Raw genomic sequence first — 25,326 nt, 5'->3', positions numbered from 1 at the left:
GAATAAGAACATAACTGACATTCAACAGCAGTTCAATAGTTCAACAATGAATGACCCTTTTCAGTGAAGAATGCGTTTCTCACCGCTTGGAATCCACTTCCATCCTCTGCACACTTCATACTCATCAAAGTAATGTTCATCAAGGAGGCAGTGATAATCTCCATTGCTTCCACACGACAGACGATCTTGATTATTCATCTCCAAACACGTGGTATTCACAACAAGTCTGTATGGTTGTTCAATACACAAAGCTGTCTTATAAATCACCAGGATGGATATCCAATACGCTAGACTCGCCATTATTTTAGTTCAGAAGTTTTATACATTTGGAACATACCTACAACAGACGACAGAATTAAACATCAACATTAACATTACCCACTACGTGTGGGCTTGTGTTTTTTGTTTGTTTGTACATGTGCAGGTATGCCAGGTACTATCATTCCAATAACAGCGTGTCACTTTGCTTGATCGACCGTGGTAAAAATTTCACAAATTAATTACCCTATCATTCATCGATTGGATGTTTGATTTGAATTCAATACTACTTTGCATATAAAAACAGAATCCAATAATACCCCGATAACACTGACCAATCGTATTGAATGATTGTTTTCCAGCGCGGCATTTGTAGTCACCGGCAACACGTGGTCAGTCAAAGCCCGTTTACTGTCCAGCAAAAAGCACGTCGTGCCATATTTCTTGTGATATGACCGAATGGAATCAATTTTGATACGAATGAGAATATTTAAAGCATGAAATAAGTAAGGCTATACTTTGAAACTATTATAATACATGTATATCCATCATTATAAAGATAAAAACTTGCTTTGTCTGTCCACATGTGATTATTGTTTACTGCATTCTCGTGAACAATTATTCAATACGATTGGTCAGTTTTGTAAGAGGTATTGCTGGGTTCTGTATTTTATTTGCAAAGTAGTATTGCTTTCATTGAAATCATATATCCAATCGATGAGTAATATGGTAATCAACATGTGAAACTTTACCACGCTCGGTTAAGCAAAGTGACACGCTGTTATTGGAATGATAGTAACTTCAATCGAATGGGTCGCCAACGAGGTTAGAGCGTCTGCTCTCGACTCGAGTCGCGAAGTAAGGAGTCAATCCTTACATCGCGGGTTCGAATCCCACTGTGGGACGTAGAGACGGGATTTCGGATGCATTGGATGGCACGAAAAAGATCCCTCCCTGCTCAATGGCCCTGAGTGCCGAGTAAAAAACAAAATTTGCAGCCCTTCACCGGCAATGGTGATGTCTCCATATGAGTGAAAAATTCTCAAGAGAGACGTTAAACAGTAAATATACAATCAATCAATCAATCTTATCAAATGGTGATCTGAGTTCAAGTAATTAACCTTTACCTCAGTCCACAGCAATACATTTAGAATCATCGATGCATGGTTTCAATCATAGATGTTTTAATGAAATGAATACTTCTTTGCATATGAAACGATTATATGACAAATCAGAAACTGAAGAAAGTGGGAAATTGAAAATGAGTTTCCCCTTTCCTGTTATGTTTAAAATAGGAATAACAAGAAGTATGAAAAATGTCAGTCAGCAGTTGACTCAATGATAAATTTTATTTGCTGACAAGGCCATTATTTCGACTACAAAACTTACGAATTGGTGACTTAAACGAGACTGCTGAAATTTTATCAACTTGTCAATAATATACCTCGTTTTAGAAATTGTTCATACGTAGAGCATGCTCTTTTGTGTCGAATCAACTGAGATATATAAACTCCGTATGCAGGTGATGAAGGTATATTGCTGCATAAGTAAGGCAAGTTAACAATAGAAAAGTTAAATTCATCAGGTTTATCATAGAGCTTGGATGTTAGATTACCATTAACGTCTTTTCAAGTAAAATATCTTAATATCAAACAGATGTGTCAGACTCTGTGGTATCTCTTATCTCAATCTCACCAGGATATATCTTATCGACATAAGAATGGACCGTTGTTAATTCACAATACACTGGCTGTACGTCGTCGATATATCTATAAAAAAAGGTCGAAGGCCACAGCAAGTGTTTTCTTCTTTTCACGCATAGATATAACACAAATTCTGCTTCAAATGAAAAAAAGGTCTGCTAATATATTTATTGTTTGCAGTTGAGTGTTAAGTTTTGCGTTATGTCACGATCCTTTTAGGTGCATCAAGCGTAAACAATTCACGTGATTGGTCAACTCATATTTTCAACATTGACACGGCAGTAGTCTGTTGCACGAACAACCAATCAGGGATAAGAAGAAAGTTCCAGTCGTAAAGCTTGCGTTTAGGAGGCGTGTACAATTTACCTTGAGCGCAGCTGTCAACTACATCATGACGTAACGTAAAACTTTACACTCAGCTGCAAACAATAATAAAGGGGCGCAAGTGGTACCCATGGGAATTTTGGAAGACCTGGTCTCCAAAACGACATAGATATTGTCAGTCAGAAACTCAGGCATCTTTTTTATTTCAGCTTCAGAGTAGGCCTACTTACGGTGGCTGGTATAGGACATGGTATGAGAATTTTTTTTATTAATTCGTGGCCACGCAGGCACGTAGCAATAGGGGGGCCGGGGGGGGGGGGTGCTGCCCCCCCCCCCCCCCAACTTTTACTATACTTTTACTATATTACTTTATCTGAGTATTGCTTTTATTTTTAAGATGTCACGTTCCCGATTATTACAAATAAACATTGAGTGATTGACTTAGAAAAGCTTTACAATAACACGCTATATATTTTAAACATCTAGCAATAAATGTGTGAAGTACATTGAAAAATGCACTAGACATAAGCTTAGCTACATGTAAATAACATATCTTCTCAACTTTTGTTTGCAGTTCCGTGCGCGCGTGTACATACACACATTGGCGTCTAAATTAGGGGACGACCATGTGATTCTGAGGGGGGGGGGGGGGGGGGGGGGCTGGCAATTTTTTTTAGACGGATTATTTATTTTCATGCCTGTCAAGGACAGATTATTTATTTTTAAGATTATCGAGGACAGATTATTTATTTTCTTCTTTGTCGTACGGTACCTTGATCGACTGATTCTCATGAGTAAAAGACTTATCATTTATATACCATAGGCGGATTCAGGATGGGGGGGGAGGGTGTAACTTCGTTCAGGCAAGAGGTCTGGGGCCGCCTTAAGGACACAAGTGGGTCTTGGGTGAAGCACTGGTGGAGGCCATGGGAGGGAAATTCCCCAGAAGCTCTTGGGTTTTCGGGTGTTTTGAGAGTAAAACCAGGACAATTATAGTGGTATTGAAAATTTATCTTTTGTGGTGTTTAAGAATTGGCTTGTAGGCCTATTTAAAGTGATTCATCACATCTACTGAGTGCACATTGTCATGTTAATCAAATGACTACAAGTATCCAGTCTGGTAATCTGATTTTAAATATCATTTGGTTCTAAAATGGAGAGCGAAGCGAGCCAAAAAAAAAATGCTGAATTGAAGATTCTGAGGTTAAATTACACGGAAATAAAAAGGTATTTTCACAATATTTAAATATCATAAGTCAAGGTCAGATTATTTATTTTCTTTGCAGAGGAGGACGGATTATTTATTTTCAACATTTTCAGAATCAGAGACAGGTTATTTATTTCCAAAATCTGCCAGCCCCCCCCCCTTCAGAATCAAATGGTCGTCCCCTTACGAACTCTATACCTGTATATGTCAATACATAAGAGAGAAGCTAAAAATGGTTTATATAGCACAAATTTATTTCGTGGCCACGAATTTTTAATTCGTTCCAACGAAATTTATTTTAAAAATATCATGCCATGTCCTCTACCAGCCACCGTACCTACTTGTGTGTACAATCAGAATGTTTTTTTACAAAATAATTTGCAAATGACCAAATTTGACCAGGTAAGTAAAATTACGATTTCCAAAAATTTGAAAAAGCAGCTGAACATTAATGATATATTAAAATGCCCGGACTTAATTTATCGTGGGAAATCTTGTGTAGGCTATCTTTCTTATGAAGTTTCGGAATCCAATATTTGATGCGGATGGTCGTACAGTATTATAAAAAAAAAAAAGATATTATCAGTGCATTGTTGGGGTCTCTATGTAGTTCTTTATTTCGTATGCAAAGTACTTCCGACGCCTATGACAGTAATGTTATGTTGTTGATTCGAATGTCTTCTATCCCCAACTCCACACATGGTAAGTTTAGAAAAAAAGCAATGTAAACAATTCAAATTTTTAAGAACCTAAATTCATTATTACAGTGTAAGATCGCATATGATCAGACTTCTAGCCTAAGTTCTTCAACATTTCGCTTTTTTAATCCTTTGGGCTTTGCAGACGACAACTTTGACGTAAACAAAAACTTACCTCAAAGTTTTAAGGTGGCAACTGAATTTAAGCCTAAGTTAAAAAGTTCCGGTTTAACGACGAAAGGTGACCCTCGTAAAATATTGACCGGGGGTCGTTTTTCTAGAAATTTGACCCCCTGGTCAATATTCTACTTAGAAAAATGTCCCTCTTTTTGTAGAAATTATGGCCTTGGTGTCGTTTTTCTCCGTGTGCATTGCAGAAAAATGACCCCGTAGAATTAACACCCCTTGTCAATTTTTGATTAAAAAACATTCGTTTTGCTAGGAATATCCTTTAGTCGAATGCATTTCAGTAATATCAAGCAGCCTTATGATATGAAGTGTTCATTTCTGAAAGCTTTTAAGCTTGAATAATAAAATCAAAGCTATACTATACCTAACATTATTGTTATACCTTTAAAAATTTGTTCCCATACAAATCTATACAGAAAAAAGTCTAACATTACTAATGTTTTGCTGAGCGGGCATAAAAAAATCGATGTTGGACCGCTGAGTGAGATGTTGGACCGCTCGGAGAGATGTTGGACCGCTTACGTCACAAAATGGGCGGAGCTTAATCTCATTTTCATTCTTTGGTTTTAAAAAGTGACAGATCTAATGTTACATTACGGAATATAGTATACAGTTATTGACTGGGTATGAGGGCAACGTATGATTTGTTGGACCTAAAGGTGAAAAAATTGCCCGAGGCCGCAGGCCAAGGGCAACAATTTCACATTCAGGTCCAACAAATCATATGTTGCCCGAATCCCAGTCTATAACTGTTTTGTTATACCCTTCACTGCTCACTTAAGATTGATCAATTTAATCAATATACGCTATATTATCAATGAATTTTATAAATATGGAAAATTATGGCTTCTTCAGTAAATATAAAACACCAAGCTGAGAAAGAACAAAATCAATTATATATTTATTGTATCACAAAAATTATTTATCACAAAACACACTCTTTACTTCTTCCTTACCTTGCTGTTAACAACAACATTTGTAGCTCTTAACTTCGGCTATTTTCGCGTCGCCGATATTGAACGATGATTATTAATTGTGACGTAACAGACGTGTGACGTTGCGGTCTAACAATTCTTATGTAAGACCGGTCAATAGTGAAATTGTTAGACCGATGTAACAAACAGTTCTTTTGTTGGACTTTTTATAAGTAATAAATATATAGAATTATATTTATAAGGGTATAACAATACAAAATATATGTATGTCAAAAAATATAAAATAAAATGAAAGGTATAACAAAAAATTTATTGACAGAGTTCTCGGGCAAAATGCGTTTTGTCGGACCCTCGAACCAAACTGTCTGCCTTCGGCCTAACGGCCTCTGGCAGACAGTTTGGTTCTTGGGTCCGACAAAACGCATGTTGCCCTCGAACTCAGTCAATAAATGTATATTAATACAAACCGTTTTATCTCCATCAGATAATAACAATATACATATCTTTAAAATGTTCTAAGGCTATTATCTAGCAAAGACACGCGCATTCATAGATTTGTTTATTACATTTCCAAAGTTGTCATTTTAATCTTTAAAAAGATCATTTTCTAGCTGGTATCAGAAAAAAAAACTTTTAAAAGTTCAATTATTGTAAATCTCTTTGATTTTACCCTTAATAAATTTTGATCTCTACTTTTAAAACTTGCGCGAAAAAGGGAACTTGCTTAGAAAATTAGATCTTATCTGGTTTTCTATGAATAAACTTTCAAACTTCTCATAAAATAGGGATAGTTTAGTTTGTAAAAATAAATACTAAATTCAGTTGCCTCTCACCAATCATACAAGGAAAAAAAAATGTGGTTTGCTCAAAACCTTTAAAATGTCTTTTGTTGTTTGCTAGTGTTATCAAAACCTCAACAAAATGAGGGTTGAAGCATAACTAATAAAACGTTTTCGTCATACCCAAAATTGACACATGTAGTATCATTTTCCACTTTCTACATGTACTTACGTGTGATGATGTTAGGAGTTTTTTTTACCAATTAAAAAAAAACACAAATTTTGCATTATGAAAGAGCTGTCAGTTTACATATTTATGGCACGCCAAATTCACAAAAATGAGCTAAACATAGTTTCACAGTCGATAAACTAGGTTTATCGGTTGTAAACTATAGTTTACGGACTGTAAACTATAGTTAACAACGTTAATCTATATTTTACATCTGTAAACCAAACGCGTTAACGCGATAATCTATGTTTCACAACCGTAAGCTATAATTAACACCGAAAACTATCATTTGCGATTGCAAAGCATAGATTATCTGATAAATACAGTTTCACGATTTGTAAACTATAGTTTACAAACCGTTAACTATAGTTAACGATCTGATAAATATAGTTTCACGATTTGTGAAACTATGATTAACAACTCTTAACTATAGTTTACGATTGTAAACTATAGTTTACAAACGTGAATCTATGTTTATCAACAAAATTTATTGTTAACGCTTATTACAGACCGATAAACTTAGATTAGCATTCGTAAACTATAGTTAACAACCGTTAAATATAGTTTTACAGATGAAAACTATACTTAACGAATCGTTAATTATAGTTCACGGTTTGTAAACTATAGTTTACAGTCGATAAACCTAGTTTATCAATTGTGAAACTATGTTTAACTCATTTTTGTGAATTTGGCATGCCATACATATTATATATGTCCCTGTAAACGAAGTTTCGGGGCTTAATATATATTTTTTTAATTGCCTGTCTGTTTGTCCGCAAAAACTTTAACCTTGCTCGTACCTTTTGACTAGCTGGGACTATGGCTTTCATATTTCATGATCAAAAGTGTATTTTTAGTGACAAGACCCTCCTTTGGGAACAACCAAATTTGACCTTTTGACCTTTACCTTAGAGTTTGACAAACTTTTACACAAAATTCCATACTTTTACTTTGGCCTTAACATTTGGACAGTATTTATGACAAGCTTTTTAATTTGCTATTTATATTTAGAATATATCTTTCATTTTAGAGAGATATCTCTTAAAAATAGAGTTATCTCCCCACTCACAGAGATACCTTTAGATCTCATTTTAAAGAGATATGTCTATGGGAGAGATATATCTCTTAAACTAAGAGAGATATTTCTTGTACTTAGAGAGATATCTTCCACTTGAACAGATATCTCTTTCTCCTTGAAAGATATCTCGTTCGTGAACAGAGATATCTCTGAACGTTAAAGAAATATTTTTTCACCTAGAAATATACCTGGTATTTCTTTTACTTTTGGAGATATCTTTCCAAGTTAAAGAGATATCTCTTAAAGTAAATAAAAGATATATCTCTCTTAGTTTAACTTAATAGATATCTCTCAAAGTGAAAAAGAGATACCTCTCTTCATTATTTATTTTTATTTTATTCCATTTGAAATGACTACTCCCTTTACCGGAAGTAAGCTTTTTATTCACGGAAGTACATTAAAGTATTTTTAAATTTTTATTCATGATATTTTTATATTTAAGCTTTACTAAACATGACAGGCAATTCAGTGTTGTCTAGATTTTAAATATGTAATAGTTGATGATTTCATATGCTGAGAAAATTCGGTCCATTGCAATTGAGAATTTATGCTTACTTTCTTCGTTTCCTTAATATTTAACTTTTATTATTTGTTCTTTAAAACAAAGGGTTTATAGCATTTTCGTCTACATACATGTATAGTACATATATCATTCTGGGTAAATCTTGTTCAGTCTTTTTCTTATATAACATCGATATTTTTCCAGAGACTTTTTTTCCTTTTTCGCATTCGTTTTAAAGGGGATAATTTATTATTTTATTTTAAGGATAACTCGAAAAGAGATCCATGAAAAGAGATATCTCTTTACTTAAAGATATCTCTTTTTGAAAATCAAAAGAGATATGTCTCTAACTAAGAGAGGTATCTCTTTTGACCTTGTTAAAGAAATATCGCTCTAACTTTCTAAGAGTTCATTTGCATTTGCAAAGTTAGTGTCTAAGAAAATCTCGGAAGAATGGGGATATTACAGATACAATTTGTCAAGTGTCTGGGCTAAAAAGTTTAGAGAAAAGAAGTTTCTTGTAATTAATTTATAGAAATCTGTGAACTATTAATCACTCAGATGTAATTTTTTGTCCGTTTTGGGTTTTTTTAAATATCATTATAAGAATACTCTCGATATTTATGGTATTTCACGTACATACAGGAAAAAGTATAGTGCATTATATAATGTAGTTGAAAAAATATGTATTTTAAAGCAGCGTGCATAAATATGTGTAAATTTATATGTAAGAACTAAGGGAATTGCTTTTATATAGTTAAATTACATTGCTTTTCTTCCTTCTTTGCTATATTTTTGGATTTGTAAAAATTGTTACCCTATCTAACCCTAACCCGGAAAAAAAATGGTTCAAAGTGCTAATTTCGGAAGTTTATGGTTACCAGAAACATATCATGCCATTTTCGGAATAAAAAATTTAAATGATAAAAAAAAACCATCCCAAAATATAATCATAAATTTATGCTCCTCAATGATTTACCCTGGTAATATATATTCATAGGGATTCTGCAAGACAAAAAAAATCCATACAAGATACATTGATTATTGATGCTACTATTTTAAAAGATATGCTATCAAATATATGTTGGAAAGGAGTAAAATAGATTTTAAAAAATCCCCCTCCTTACATTTGAAAGTATAAAAAGATATCAGGAGACACAGATAGAAGGTTTTATTGTATAAAAAAGTAGGGGTTCAAATTTCTATGGGGGTCATTTTTCAACGTGTGTGGAATCGTCGAATTCCTGGTCTGGAATGTTTTTCTACGGTCGAAAAATAGCCCTACTTGTCGTACATGTAGAATGTTGCCCCTGGATCATTTTTCTATGTAGAAAAATGACCCCCTGGTCAATATTCTACAGGGGTCATTTTTCGTCGTTACACCGGCTCAAAATATCATTTCTTTGAAAAGTAAATATTTGGTAATTATTTTAAAAGCCCCAAAAATCGAAGATTTGGGGTATAAAGTTTTTGTCCTGTCTGTCCAGGGGCGTATCCAGCCGCCATTTTCGAAAGGGGGTTCCAGGGCAGTGTCCCTCTAACCCCCCCCCCCCCCCCCCCCTTACACGCTCTCAAGCAAAGATTCACACACATGTATCGAAAGATATAAGGGTGTGTAAAATAATATCTTTGATTTACGTCCCTTTTTTCTTTGAAGAGGTACCCCCAGTCCGAATTTACGAAAGCCTATTAGGATCAATCTATAGAAAAAAAAATTAAAAGGCGTTATAACGCCTTTCGAAAAGGCGTAATAACGCGAAAAAAGGCGTTATAACGCCTTTTGAAAAGGCGTTATTACGCCTTTTCATTCCAAAAGGCGTTATTACGCCTTTCTAAAAGGCGTTATTACGCCTTTCCAAAAGGCGTTATTACACCTTTTAAAAGTCGTTATTACGCTTTTCCAAAAGGCGTTATTACGCCTTTAATTTTCAATACTAGTATATGACTAAACATATTTAGCCCAACCGAGGGGGGGCTTTGGGACATGAATTTCACAATTAGATATAGAACTAATTTAATTCTTAAAAAAATAATTTAAACAGATAGCAATTAGATTTCCAGGAAAAAAGATTTTTAAATGCGTCATATATTTTCAATGTTGAACCAACTAAGTCATTTTTTTTTAATACAAGGCACACTTCTACCAAGGGTCATTGCTCATTATATCCATGCAAATAGTTTGCCTGCTTTTTTCCAAGAGAGAAAAACATCTTCAAATGACATGAATTTTAATACATGGCAAGCTAAGCTCCAAGATACATCTGCCTATATCCTAGATCTTCACAAGTAGAATGTTGCCTTCTCTTAATACGAATGCAAACAGTTGTCAGTGAGATGTGCAGGAATAAAGAGAATTGCATAAATAAAGATGGCTTTAATTAAATCGTTCATATATTTTATTAACATAAAATAACGCCTTTCCATTTTCCTTTTCAAGTAGGCCAGTAGTACGAGTGCGAATGGGGTACCCCCCTCCACACATACACACTTTTTGGGGAAAAGTCTTGCTAGAGTTTAAATTTCATAATTAACTATTGGTTGCTTGGTTCCTGGACATTTTGTTGCAGTATGTAAAAATGTGGCAAATATATTGCATTTGAATCAAGTTTTACCGAGAAGTCCTCCACGAGTTTGGCCAGTGGGGGGGGGGGGGGGGGGGGGGGGGGGGGGGGTTGGGAGGGGGCTATTAAAAGCACGAGCCTGTTAAATGCAGAATAATGTTTATTCAAAAAGCGTAATGACCCCTTTTAGAAAGGCATAATAATGCCTTTTGGAAAGGCATAATAACGCATTTCAGAATGGAAAGGCGTAATAACGCCTTTCTAAAAGGCGTTATTACGCCTTTCCAAAAGGCGTAATTACGCCTTTTAGAATGGCGTAATTACGCCCTTTAGAAAGGCGTAATAACGCTTTTTAGAAAGGCGTAATAACGCTTTTTAGAAAGGCGTAATAACGCCTTTTGGAAAGGCGTTATAACGCCTTTTAAAAAGGCGTAATAACGCCTTTAGGAAGGGCGCAATAACGCCTTTTATAATGGAAAGGCGTAATAACGCCTTTTAGAAAGGCGTAATAACGCCTTTTGGAATGAAAAGGCGTAATAACGCCTCTTCAAAAGGCGTTATAACGCCTTTTTTCGCGTTATAACGCCTTTTTTCTACAGATTGATCCTAATAGGCTTTCGTACGAATTAAAAAAAAACAAACAATTTCAAAAACTTCTGAAGCCTTAAAATTGAATGGATTTGCAGCATTTCCGAAGAGTACCATGAATTTTCTTTTAGAATGTGAAAAACTTTTTTGGGTTGGGGTGGGTTTAAAAACAAAGATTTACATGTTAGTTCCTCCAAAAGATATGATCAAAAACGGTACATATAAAGCCAACACAGCCAAAGATCGAGGGAATCTAACATCAAATTTAACCTCGCATGTTGCATATCATATATAAGATATATATAAAATTAAGTACATGTAGAATATTTTCTACCATATTCTCTAATAAAAAGAGTAATAGTGAAGGTGAATGGAGGAAACTAAATGTGTTAGAATCTATCTATTATATACGGCGCTGCTGGAGGGCCAGGAAAAAAATATTTTTATTTGTTCGGACAAATTAGAAATTCGTTCGGACAAATTAGAAATTCGTTCGAACAAATTAGTTATTTGTTCGGACAAATTAGATAATTCGTTCGCACAAATTAGAAATTCGTTTGAACGAATTAGAAATTTGTTCGGACGAAGTAGATATTCGTTCGAACGAATAAGTTATTCGTTCGGCCGAATTCGTTATTTGTTCGGAAGAATTAGATATTCGTTCGGACGAATTAGTTATTTGTTCGGACGAATTAGATATTCGTTCGGACGAATTTGATATTCGTTCGGACGAATTAGAAATTCGTTCGGGCAAATTAGTTATTTGTTCGGACGAATTAGATATTCGTTCGGACAAATTAGATATTTGTTCGGACGAATTAGAAATTTGTTCGGAAAATAAGTTCTTTGTTCGGACAAATAAGAAATTCGTTCGGACGAATTAATTATTTGTTCGGACGAATTAATCAATTGTTCGGACGAATTAATCAATTGTTCGGACGAATTAGATATTCGTTCGGACAAATTAGATATTCGTTCGGACGAATTAGAAATTTGTTCGGACAAATAAGTTATTTGTTCGGACAAATTAGAAATTCGTTCGGACGAATTAGTTATTTGTTCGGACAAATTAGATATTTGTTCGGACAAATTAGAAATTCGTTCGGACGAATTAAGGAAATCGTTCGGACGAATTAGTTATTTGTTCGGACGAATAAGAAATTCGTTCGGGCAAATTATTTGTTCGGACGGATTAGATATTTATTCGGACAAATTAGATGTTTGCACAAATTACCTTAAAGAGATATACAATTTGTCTATTCAGGAGGATTCATCCTTTTTCAATACATAAATAGCTCTTTGGACCATGACATACACACGTAGCAACTATATAAATATGTGTTGTTAAAGTCGGGTAGGTTGTAAATATTCGGAAAAAATGGATCTATACCTTTATATATTATAGGCCTAAAGTCTGCCATTCTGAAAGTATATTATCTGAGAGCCAACTAGTAAATTCAAAGAGTCAGTTACTTCTTATCAAACATCATTTCACTCCCATCCCTGACACACTCATAAGATTTGTCATAAATAAACATCATCTGGTTCTACCAGACCATTTTTTGCTGGTGGTGTTAAATTGGTAACACTGGGGTGCCAGTGGTCAGATACCCCTTCTTTGAAAAGATGAGATCCACTCCTTAAGGTTTTATTCATACTGCAGGCAATTGGTACGGGAAAAAATTGGCATTGAAAAAGTAAGCCCCCCCCCCCAACCCCCAGTCCTTTTTTTTTTTTTTTGCTTGTCAACTTTTCAGGTAGCTATTTTTTTCTCAGGCTCCCCCCTCACTTTCAAAAACGATGCTACGTGGCTGTATTGTATTATATTAAATAAAATTTGGACTCAAAATATCGAGCCTCTTATTTGATGGGTCTTAATATTTTTAAGGTGGGGCTTACTAGCTAGGACATTTGTAGTTTTGCTTCTAAACCGCTGTTCCCACATTTAAGTATTTTGTGATTAAGCCGCTGTTCCCGCATTTAAGTATTTTGTGATAAAGGAAAAGAGGGAATCTCATAAATCCATCTCCAATGTATTCTTTCTAAGATCGTTAAAAACTATTATTAAGTATCTATATAAATTTTATTTTATATTTGAATATCAGAAAAGCGCATGAATTAAAACATGCAGGTATAATATTGACCAAACTAAACACACACCCCTTTCCGGGAAAAGGATAAAAAAAAAATAGATGAATACATGTACGTTCCTAGAAAATGCAGTAAAATTTAAAAACACATCATAATTTAATGCAAGTTAAGCTTCTCAATGATTAAAACAATCGATCGTTTTTAAGTAATAGTTAGATCATATTAAGTAAAATTTTAGTGGTTAAGAAGGGCGGAGGGAGCGACGCGACCGAGCCCTTCTTAACCACTAAAATTTTACTTAAAATATGATCTAACTTACTTGGAACCTATTTTTCATTGGCTAATAAGTCAGCCCGCTGAGTTTCTGCATAGACATGAAATCTTAACAATTAAGTGATCAATTTAATAGAAAATTTAGCAGCTGCTGATTGGAGGAAAAAGCGGGTTAGGTTCTAAATAGAGGAGGGGGGAGGGTTGTTACTTGAAAATATTTTGACATTCATTCATTCATGGTTTATTTTCCTCAAGGGGTTGGTTTCATAATTCCCCTTTCTAGTGAGTCATTGGTCTATCAAACCTTCGAACTGGTACTCAACTGTAAAAGCGTTTAAGCAAAATCAAGAATTGCTGAAAGTGAAATTACATAGTTTGTTCGACTACATGCACCCCTCCAATAAGGGGAGGGGCTATATTTATGCTCTGAAAATTAATGGACTAGGGAATATACCAGATTGACCGGTTGACATCTTAATTCACCGGCTCGCGAGTCATAGGAACAACCTGGGATCAATACGAACAGGTTCATTTTTGTGAAGTTTTCTTAATTGACAAACAGCTAGGAATATTTAATTAAAAACTCAGTGAGAACCTTTTTCATTTTATACACCGCATATGTACCATATTGATTGAATGAATGTTTTACGCCGAATCGGCAATATTTCAGCCAGATATCGGAAATATATGTTTCAGAAATGCATTTCAAAAATCATTTACATGTCATTATTAATAGATGCAGGGTAGTGAATATGTACACAAATATTATAAGAAAGAGATCAACATTAAAACGACATATCTTCAAAATATTTATTGATAATGTTGTTTATTAAATACAGCGCCCAGCGGCGCCGTACTGTAGAACTACGAGTTGTCCGAAAAGTCTTTGTGTGAAAGGCGTTATTCATCCAAAGTCAGTTAAAGTGCCCCAAAACTAGTTTTCGATGTCACAAACAGTTTTTGAAGACAAAAACCCGCATCTTCAGTTGTTTAGGGGTTGAAATGTGATGTTAAGTTATGATCGATTTAAAAATACAGATATTACGATGTATTGATCCCGTTTACTATTCAAAAGTAAAGGATTTCTAAGCCTAATTTGATCAAAACAGGGTGTCACAAACAAGGGTGGTTTTATTCAGGTTTGAAAAAATAATTTAGGATTACCAATAAAAATGCTAAATATTGTATATCATAACAAAAAAGGGTTAAACAACTCATTTTTACTTATAATTTCTCTGCGATAGCCAAAAAAAAATTTTGCACTGCGTAATTTGAATGTCCCATTTAATGCAGTGAATTACGTTACGATTTTCTCACTGCTTAAACGAAATTGTAAGTGGATTAACGGTTACGATACATGGATAAAATTGATTATTAACTTATCAAAATTAAAAAAAAGATAATGATTTACAGGCATATGATAACATCTATGTCAAAAAATTCACGAATTTTGAAAATTTTCCATTTTTGCATTTAATTGTGAATTACGTTACGCGATCTTACACACAATTCCTAAATGCTACGAACATCAAATCTCCTGACTGATATACACACTTATGCCCATTATAAATCACACATAGACAATGCCTTAAACTGTTGTCATTAGTTAAATATTTGAATTAAAGTCGAAGTTCGTGAACTACGTTACAGTGAATTACGTTATGATCAATTTTCTTTTTGTTATAAAAGAATCCTAACTAGGAGCAAAATTACCATGAATCTTGATTCAATGTCATCACTTATCATATAGGAACTTATAGAAAGGAAGTTTACAGGCGGGAACGGGTTTAACTAATGCAGCGGTTTAAAAACTATCATAACTGAAAATTTTATTTTTAAATAAATAAAACTATTTCATCGTTCATAGTGTTATAGGAATTTCGTTTTGAAAGTGAAGGATATATGTTCTACTAAGATATCATAAATATAAAACATTGATTCGCTCGGTGTTTACACCAGGCAAGGTCTCTGCAGATTGATTTTGAAATATAATTTGATGCTTAATCCCACCAAACTTAAGTGCAACGCCAGAAATCGTGTAGATATAATGTTTAAATCATCTGTAATAGGTACATGTACCGTAGTAATTCTGCACTTTCAGAATATACAGCTTTTGATTTCATCTGAAAAATACCAAGGTGTGTGAAATATGATGTTTTACAATGATAACAATCTAGATATATATAATTATGATGTCTATTGCAAAGATATTGCAATATTTATAATCATTTTCTGTATTCTAATTTGTAAAAATGGTGTTGTTTAACCAATAATAATCATTAGTTTTCATTTTAAGGATGAATGTGAATTACGTTACAAAGAAGACAGTTTGCTCCTGTCTCAAAATAAACGTTTACTTTGAATTCCAAAATGTAAAAACTTGAGAGTCTTTATAAAAAAGGTACATACATCTGCAAACACATACAAACTTCTTTGTTAATCTGAGTATGCGAGTTTAAACAAAGAAAAAATAAGATGTCATTTTCTCAAAATCCATATTATTAATTTTTCGTACATTAACTGTGTAAATATGGAATATTTTTGAATATATGGTAAATTTTCAATTACACTGCGGTTTTTAATTGGATAGTTATATATAACTCTATCAAATACAACTACTTGAAACACCATTTTGAATCTACAATAATAATGTATTTAATTTTTTTGATAACACCTTAAGAAATAACGTAATTCACTGCTAAAATTACATTGTATTTGTTCCATATGTGTGCAGAATATAATACCCCCTTTCAAGAGCTATCATATGTGTTTTCTGATCATTCGAATATTGTTCTATCAAAATCAAAACATTTCCTTTGTTTTCTGAGTTGAAAATCTTCAGCCGTTTTTTGAAACTGTTTGGGGCACTTTAACTGACTTTGGATGTATTATATAAATATTGCATGTAATTGAGTGTAACATTGAAAATTTCACCCCAAGAAAACCATTGTCAACCGAGGCGCAGCCGAGGTTGACAATGATTTTTGAGGGGTGAAAATTTTCAATGTTACACTCAACTACATGCTACATGTATATCTATTATATTATTCTGAATGTTTTATACAAATACAGATAACAGTGAACCGTGCGCGCATAAATTCTGCGCAGTCGCTATTTTTTGGAATACCACCCGTCGTCAAGCAATGTTGACTGTTGCTACGCTGGAGGGCGTGGCTTAATTATAATATAAGCTTATCTTGACTTCGTGGAAGCGAGCTAAATGATTGAAAATCTACCTTCAAAATAAAGAGAGTCTCAATCATTCAACTGGCGACGGAACTTCATAATATATATCTATTATGAATTCTGTAGAAGATTATGCTGAGCAATATATAAAAAGGAATGCCTGAACACTTTGAGTAAATAATTCATTTTTAGAAAATTAATATTTTAATTCATTTGAGAAATCTAGAAGGCATTTCTCAAATTCTTTGGTTGTTATAACGATTTTGAAAAGCAAATATTATAAACCTCTCATTGGGTCGAATTATATTTTGGCTGCACGGCATTTTTACAATCGTTAGACCTTTAAAATATATATCTATAGTGAATTTGACTACGAATGTTCCATCCACCTTATTAATACTTAGTGCTCACGTCGGATGAGACCAGTCAAAAGGGGGCGCCTATTCCTCCTAGGCACCTGATCCCGCCTCTGGAATTAACGTGTTTATTACATGGGATCCGTGTTTATGCCCTGTTGACAAATTTGTCTAGTTTATGCATTTTTTAAAGATCGATCACTGTTTATTTATCTGCTGCCGATTTACACTTCAACATTTATATATAAAAGATGCAGTAAAACAAAACGTTTTCTAAAAGCAACAGATTTCGAACTAAATAAATTGTAGAGGTTTCCTGGTTGCATGGAAAGCCTAAAAAGAATAATTTGGAACTTTTTTTTTCATATCTCTGAACTTCTCTAGTAATTCCGGGACACTATACATTGTTCGAAATCATTAATTTCAGTTTTCATGCACGAATTCAATGTAGATTAAGTCTAGCTTTTAGTCAGATTTCAAAAATAGCGATGTATTTATATCTACAGGAAATGCATCATTGCAAACCACGATTTTGAGTTTAAAGAGTCCAGTAAAAGATTTCATTACAGCACCACTTATAATTAGATGTCAAATATCCAGACGGAGGTATTGATATCATAAATATTTTTTTAGAGAATTTTTAAGCTTTTGTCTAATTTTAGTGAAATGTTGCAGGGTAGTGAATATGTACATAAATATTATAAGAAAGAGATCAACATTAAAACGACATATCTTCAAAATATTTATTGATAATGTTGTTTATTAAATACGGCGCCCAGCGGCGCCGTACTGTAGAACTACGAGTTGTCCGAAAAGTCTTTGTGTGAAAGGCGTTATAGTATATTTGATCACGCACCGACTTCATGTCATATCGCAATATACTTTAAAAAATGTTATTTCTTATATTTATATTTTACGTATTTTTTTTCGGGGGGGGGGGGGTTACAAAGAAATACAGGCATTATTTAGACTTTGGTTTAGAAATACCATCGAGTCTGGTATATATTATATAAATATTGCATGTAATTGAGTGTAACATTGAAAATTTCACCCCAAGAAAACCATTGTCAACCGAGGCGCAGCCGAGGTTGACAATGATTTTTGAGGGGTGAAAATTTTCAATGTTACACTCAACTACATGCTACATGTATATTTATTATATTATTCTGAATGTTTTATACAAATACATATAACAGTGAACCGTGCGCGCATAATTTCTGCGCAGTCGCTATTTTTTGGAATACCACCCGTCGTCAAGCAATGTTGACTGTTGCTACGCTGGAGGGCCTGGCTTAATTATAATATAAGCTTATCTTGACTTCGTGGAAGCGAGCTAAATGATTGAAAATCTACCTTCAAAATAAAGAGAGTCTCAATCATTCAACTGGCGACGGAACTTCATAATATATATCTATTATGAATTCTGTGGAAGATTATGCTGAGCAATATATAAAAAGGAATGCCTGAACACTTTGAGTAAATAATTCATTTTTAGAAAATTAATATTTTAATTCGTTTGAGAAATCTAGAAGGCATTTCTCAAATTCTTTGGTTGTTATAACGATTTTGAAAAGCAAATATTATAAACCTCTCATTGGGTCGAATTATATTTTGGCTGCACGGCATTTTTACAATCGTTAGACCTTTAAAATATATATCTATAGTGAATTTGACTACGAATGTTCCATCCACCTTATTAATACTTAGTGCTCACGTCGGATGAGACCAGTCAAAAGGGGGCGCCTATTCCTCCTAGGCACCTGATCCCGCCTCTGGAATTAACGTGTTTATTACATGGGATCCGTGTTTATGCCCTGTTGACAAATTTGTCTAGTTTATGCATTTTTTAAAGATCGATCACTGTTTATTTATCTGCTGCCGATTTACACTTCAACATTTATATACTAGTATAAAAGATGCAGTAAAACAAATCGTTTTCTAAAAGCAACAGATTTCGAACTAAATAAATTGTAGAGGTTTCCTGGTTGCATGGAAAGCCTAAAAAGAATAATTTGGAACGTTTTTTTTTCATATCTCTGAACTTCTCTGGTAATTCCGGGACACTATACATTGTTCGAAATCATTAATTTCAGTTTTCATGCACGAATTCAATGTAGATTAAGTCTAGCTTTTAGTCAGATTTCAAAAATAGCGATGTATTTATATCTACAGGAAATGCATCATTGCAAACCACGATTTTGAGTTTAAAGAGTCCAGTAAAAGATTTCATTACAGCACCACTTATAATTAGATGTCAAATATCCAGACGGAGGTATTGATATCATAAATATTTTCTAGAGAATTTTTAAGCTTTTGTCTAATTTTAGTGAAATGTTTTATTTCAAGTTTATCATTACCAAAATTTCAGAACTTTAAGTGTCAAATGATGGGCATCTTCTTATGACAAGTACACACAGTGAAAATACCTAATTATACCTAATAATAGTTTTATTAGAAAAATAATTTTCTCCTAAAAAACAATTTATGTTATTGTCTTTTTAATCTGTGCATAAAACATTTTGATAAGCGTAATATAATTGTTCTTATAAAATGGCAAATTTAAATAATCTAAAATGGAAAACCTTACATTTTTACAAGATCAGCATTTTAATCTTCAATATCAAAATTAATATTAATGTATTTTTAGGAAATCCTAAAAAAAAAAAAAGGAATTAAAGAACCCACTTGTTTCCGCTTGTCGGAAACACCAGAAAAGTCACAAAACTTAGATATGCAGTAGCACTCCCCTGATTGTTAAATAAACAACTTGGAGATAAAATTATGAATTATGTGATTCATATCAAAAGCAGTGAACATTTTAAGTAAAATCTCTCTCTCTCTCTCCTCAGGTACTTGAGTACAGGACCCCACTCCCCCACCCTTATATAGACCCGGGACCGTAGATACTTTTTCTCATAAAGTATCTTTCAATGGCATTATTCTACAATGTAATATCATCTATACCATATTTGATACATTACTTAAAACAATCATTTTATTAAAAAAAAAATACAAAAATCAAGAGAGAGAGAGAGAGATTGGGATAGATTTTATAAAGTTTGTTTTAGGTATAATTTGTTCGAATTGTTGGTATATATCTTATCACAATTATGTCAATGAAAGATAATTATGATAAAAAATGGAAAAGTCAGGGGGTCTTGATCAAGGGGGGGAGGGGGTGTCTGTCTCAAGCAACTCTCTCTCTCTCTGGTATATGTATCAGATATTCTGTGTGTGATAAATTCACCTGCATTAAAAATAACGGAAGGTGAGATTTAGGTGGTATTCCAGCACATATGAAGTACATGAGTATATCAAAGCTAAAAACAGATAATAAGAAGAAAACATGAAGTTCAAATAAGTAGCCTATTTTTTGCATTGTACATGTATTACATGTAATGAGAAAAAGGTTGAATTAAAGGCATTTTTAAGAGACCATACTGTCGGAAAGAAAGAAAAATGCACAATGCTTTCAGAAACCGTAATAAAAATTTCATACCCAGAGCAAGGAATCCAATCATTTTTGTTATATAGAATAGTTACACAGCACAAGAGGAGCTAAGTCTGACATCATATACTCAGGTACATGACAACAGTACTTAGTGATTAGTAGATCTGTATACATGTAAGTCGTGAAGAAGTGTGGAACGAATATGTGTATCAAGATCCCTGTGTCTATAAGCATATGAAAAATATGCAGGCAACTTATTCTAGATAAGTTTCATATTCTTCAACAAAACGATTTCCAATAAATTCAGACACGTGGCGCGTCGGGGGGGGGGGGGGCTTTTAACAGTAGAAAACGCCCCCCCCCCCGAACTGAAAGAAGTTCAATACCACACCACCCCATCCCGTTTTTACGGTTTTTAATGTTAGTGTGCAGTGTAGAGAGGGTTCTTATAAAATGTTATCAATCATATTATTTTCATGGGACAGTACGGGTACAATTTTTTTTAACTAAATAAATTAAGCTTGAAATATAAGAGGGGGGCTGGATCCTTTCAAAATGCTGAAACCAATCGCCATCTTCGAAAGGAAACAGTCGTGGCTGTGGAGGGAAAAAGCGGCGAAGTAAGGAGTTGATTTTCGTCGCGGGTTCGAATCCCGCTGTAGCCCGTGGGAACCGGTCCTTCCCAGAGACACAGTTGATAATCGCACGAAAAAGATCCATGTTGCTCGATGGCTCCTAGTCCAAAATATCTGACAAGTTCCAGACTTTTTAACGATTTGATATTTTAGTATGCTACATGCCAGGAAAACGGTGCCGAGTCAAGCCTTTAAGGTTTAAATTTACAGCCCTCCATCGGCAAATGGTGGCGTTTCCATTATGATATATGTAAGTGAAATATTTCCCAAGACGTTAAACAACAAAACAATCAAAATCAAATTTATTAATAGTTCCAAGATAGGAAATAACTAGTACTTTTAGAGCGTTAATTTAACTAATTGATTAATCGGTGAAAAAAGATAGGAATTGGTCATAATCCTGATATTTGATGACTTTCCACGTGCTGATAACCTAGAACATGTGATGTGATTATTTTTGCAGTTTCACGGGGCGGAAATGGACAACATAATAAAGTAATTATTAAAGAAAGAAGTATTTTTGGATCATTCGCAGCAGTAAGCATATTCAAAAAAAAAATATTTGCTTATTCTTCAACCGGTAAAGCGGTTCAATTTCTACTAGTAGCCCGCATGGTGCAGTGGTATAGCGCGTCTGCTCAGTCAAGAGTCGCGGAATAAGCTAATCTTTACGTCGCGGTTTCGAATCCACTGCAGGACGTGGGGATAAGTCCTTCGGACGAGATTGTATAAAGCAAGGTCCCGTGTAGCAGTAGGTGCTGGCACGAAAAAGATCACTCACTGCTCAATGACCCTGAGTGCCGAGCATAGGACAAGATTTGCAACTCTCCACCGGCAAGTGGTGGCCTCTCCAAGTGAAAAATTCTCGAGAGGGACCTTAAACAACAAATAAATAAACTATTTTTTTACATTGTAATTTTTGTATCCTGAGAATATCAAAATATTTGTTCATATTATCTTACACACTCCATGTTGTAAATCTTTGTTATTATTTCACAAATCAATAATTATTAAACCAGAAAATTAAAATAACCAGAAGTCTCTGTCGAGACTGAAGCTCTACAGGTTTGTACTTATAGCAAAGGAAAAGAAAAGTTCTTAAGAAGTTGGGAATTGAAACTTTACCACAGCAATAAAAAGAATAATGATCCTTGATTAAGTCTCTTTATGTTCTTAGTATAGTCTACTTGCATGCCACATTATACAGTTATTGACTGGGTATGAGGGCAACATATGATTTGTTGGACCTGAAGGTGAAAATGTTGCCCGAGGCTGCAGGCCAAGGGCAACATTTTCATCTTCAGGTCCAACAAATCATATGTTGCCCGAATCCCAGTCTATAACTGTTTTGTTATACCCTTCACTGCTCACTTAAGATTGATCAATTTTATCAATACACGCTTTACTATCAATTATTTTATATGGAAAATTATGGCTTCTTCAGTAAATATAAAACATCAAGCTGAGAAAGAACAAAATCAATTATAAATCTATTATATCACAAAAATTATTTATCACAAAACATACTCTTCCCTTCTACCTTACCTTGCTGTTAGCAACAACTCTTTTAAAATAGCTCCTAACTTCGGCTATTTTCGCGTCGCCGATATTGAACGATGATTATTAATTGTGACGTAACAGACAAGTGACGTTGCGGTCTAACAATTCTTATGTAAGACCGGTCAATAGTGAAATTGTTAGACCGACGTAATAAACATTTCTTTTGTTGGACTTTTTATTAGTAATAAATATATAGAAGGATATTTATAAGGGTATAACAATATATTATAATCAGACTTACTGCAGGAGGAGTAGCATTTTGAGATTTTTTAACAGAAATTTCTATTTTTAGTTACCATGGCAACACCGTTCATCAAAATCAAAAACCAATATACAGAATTACGCATTTTAGTGTAGTCTACTTGTGTGCCAAGTTATATTGAAATCAGACCAAAACTGTAGGAGGAGTAGCATTTTGAAAGAATTTCACAGAAATTTCTATTTTTAGCAACAACGGCAACACCGTTCCTCGAAATCAAAAATCGATACACAGAATTATGTATCTTAGTGTAGTCTACTTGTGTGCTAAGTTATATTGAAATCAGACCAAAACTGTAGGAGAAGTAGCATTTTGAAAGAATTTCACAGAAATTTCTATTTTCAGTAACAACGGCAACACCATTTATCAAAATCAAAAACCGATAAACAAAATTATGTATCTTAGTGTAGTCTACTTGTGTGCCAAGTTATATTGAAATCAGACCAAAACTGTAGGAGGAGTAGCATTTTGAGATTTTTTAACAGAAATTTCTATTTTTAATTACCATGGCAACACCATTCATCGAAATCAAAAACCAATATACAGAATTACGTATCTTAGTGTAGTCTTACTTGTGTGCCAAGTTATATTGAAATCAGACCAAAACTGTAGGAGGAGTAGCATTTTGAAAGAATTTCACAGAAATTTCTATTTTTAGCAAGAACGGCAACACCGTTCATCGAAATCTAAAACCGATACACAGATTTATGTATCTTAGTGTAGTCTACTGGTGTGCCAAGTTATATTGAAATTAGACCAAAACTGTAGGAGGAGTAGCATTTTGAAAAATTGTTTACAGACGAACAGACAGACAGACAGCTAGACAGATGGACGGACGCATTACTATCGCATAAGCTCTTCTGGTCTCTGACCAGTAGAGCTAAAAACCAGAAGTCTCTGTCGAGACTGTAGCTCTACTTGTTTGTACTTATCAAAAACCATTGCACTATTTTATGAATCATTGTGTAGTCTACTTGTGTGCCAACTTATTTTGAAATCAGACCAATACTGTAAAAGGAGTAGCGTTTTAAAAAATTTCACAGAAAATTCTATTTTTAGTAACCATGGCAACACCCTTCATCGAAATTAAAAACTGATGCACTATTCAATGTATCTTAGTGTAGTCTTCTTGTGTGCCAAGTTATATTGAAATCAGACCAAAACTGTAGAAGGAGTAGCCTTTTAAAGGAATTTCACAGAAATTTCTATTTTTAGTAACCATGGCAACACCCTTCATCGAAATTAAAAAACTGATGCACTATTCTGTGTATCTTAGTGTAGTCTACTTGTGTGCCAAGTTATATTGAAATCAATCTAATTAAAATTAGATGTTAGATCCGCTCGCATACTCTCTACACCAAGTAGAGAGTATGCGAGTGGATCTAACATCTAATTTTAATTAGATTGTATTGAAATCAGACCAAAACTGTAGAAGGAGTAGCGTTTTAAAGGAATTTCACAAAAATTTCTATTTTTAGTAACCATGGCAACACCCTTCATCGAAATCAAAAACCGATGCACTATTCTATGTATCTTAGTGTAGTCTACTTGTGTGCCAAGTAATATTGAAATCAGACTAAAATTGTAGGAGGAGTAGTGTTTTGAAAAATTGTTTACAGACAGACGGACAGACAGACAGCTAGACAGACAGACGGACGGACGCCGGACGCATTACTTTCGCATAAGCTCTTCTGGTCTCTGACCAGTAGAGCTAATAATGGCTTATTTCCTAATGTTCACATTCGATTATTACCAAACAGACCGGCCTCTCCAGTAACCAATTATTTTTTAGAGTTTCAAGCTTCCATTATATTCTTCATTTTATGGGCTTTAAACTTTTCTATTCATACTGCTTTTGATGGGTTTTATTTGAATGGGGGTGGGGGGGGGGGTGTTTATCTCTAGCTGGAAAACCAGGAAACAAATGCAAGCCATTAGGACTGTAATTCCTGACACAAAACAATATTTAACATAACTTCTAACAGACTTTATAAAATGTCCAGTAAAAAGAAAAATAGGAGAATTTTCTGTTTTCTTCAGATATGTATTTGAATTTCAAATGATAAAGTGCCAATGACATTGTACCAACAACTTTGGAATATCATGGTATTGATAAGGAAAACTTAATTTCAATGAATACTTGGGCATATTACACAGTTTGCTGATAGGATCTAATGATGTGTCTTGGACATCATAAACTGTGAATTTACCATTATCATTTATGTACACTGAGATTTATTTTCTACCTGAGATCTACAAATATATAATTTTATGACATGAGAAATGAAATTTATATTTTTATTTTTATAAATGTTGTGGTTACTGGTTGTTACTTGGTCCATTTTCTATACTTTCTCCTTTTAAAACCTACAAAATAGAAACTCAGATTTGTTAGATGTATTATGTTTGTAAGATTTACTAAAAGGAAGAAAAAAGAGACAATGCATTCTGTTACATATTTTTG

At 33.9% G+C, this 25,326-nt stretch overlaps 1 protein-coding gene across 2 annotated transcripts in view; it reads right to left on the bottom strand.

Moving 5' to 3' along the window:
• LOC134251650 (uncharacterized) overlaps window positions 1–20,526 on the bottom strand; it is a 59,313-nt gene extending 38,787 nt beyond the window's left edge. Inside the window, exons 1-2 of one of the 2 annotated variants that reach the window (XM_062734051.1) lie at window positions 20,457–20,526; window positions 84–337 (exon numbers count right to left, since the gene is read on the bottom strand). In XM_062734051.1, coding sequence (XP_062590035.1) covers window positions 84–300 — 217 coding nt within the window. In that variant the 5' untranslated portion in view covers window positions 301–337; window positions 20,457–20,526. Of the gene's footprint in view, window positions 1–83; window positions 344–20,456 lie in introns of those variants that run through there. The other variant, XM_062734052.1, reaches the window with a different exon arrangement.
• Window positions 20,527–25,326: the final 4,800 nt, after the last annotated feature.

The sequence above is a fragment of the Saccostrea cucullata genome, unplaced genomic scaffold (genome assembly GCF_032062105.1).
Source record: "Saccostrea cucullata isolate Sc308-1 unplaced genomic scaffold, CSIRO_AGI_Scuc_v1 ctg4234, whole genome shotgun sequence".
Classification (NCBI taxonomy): Eukaryota; Metazoa; Mollusca; class Bivalvia; order Ostreida; family Ostreidae; genus Saccostrea; species Saccostrea cuccullata.
This window is presented reverse-complemented; position numbering and strand designations above follow the sequence as displayed.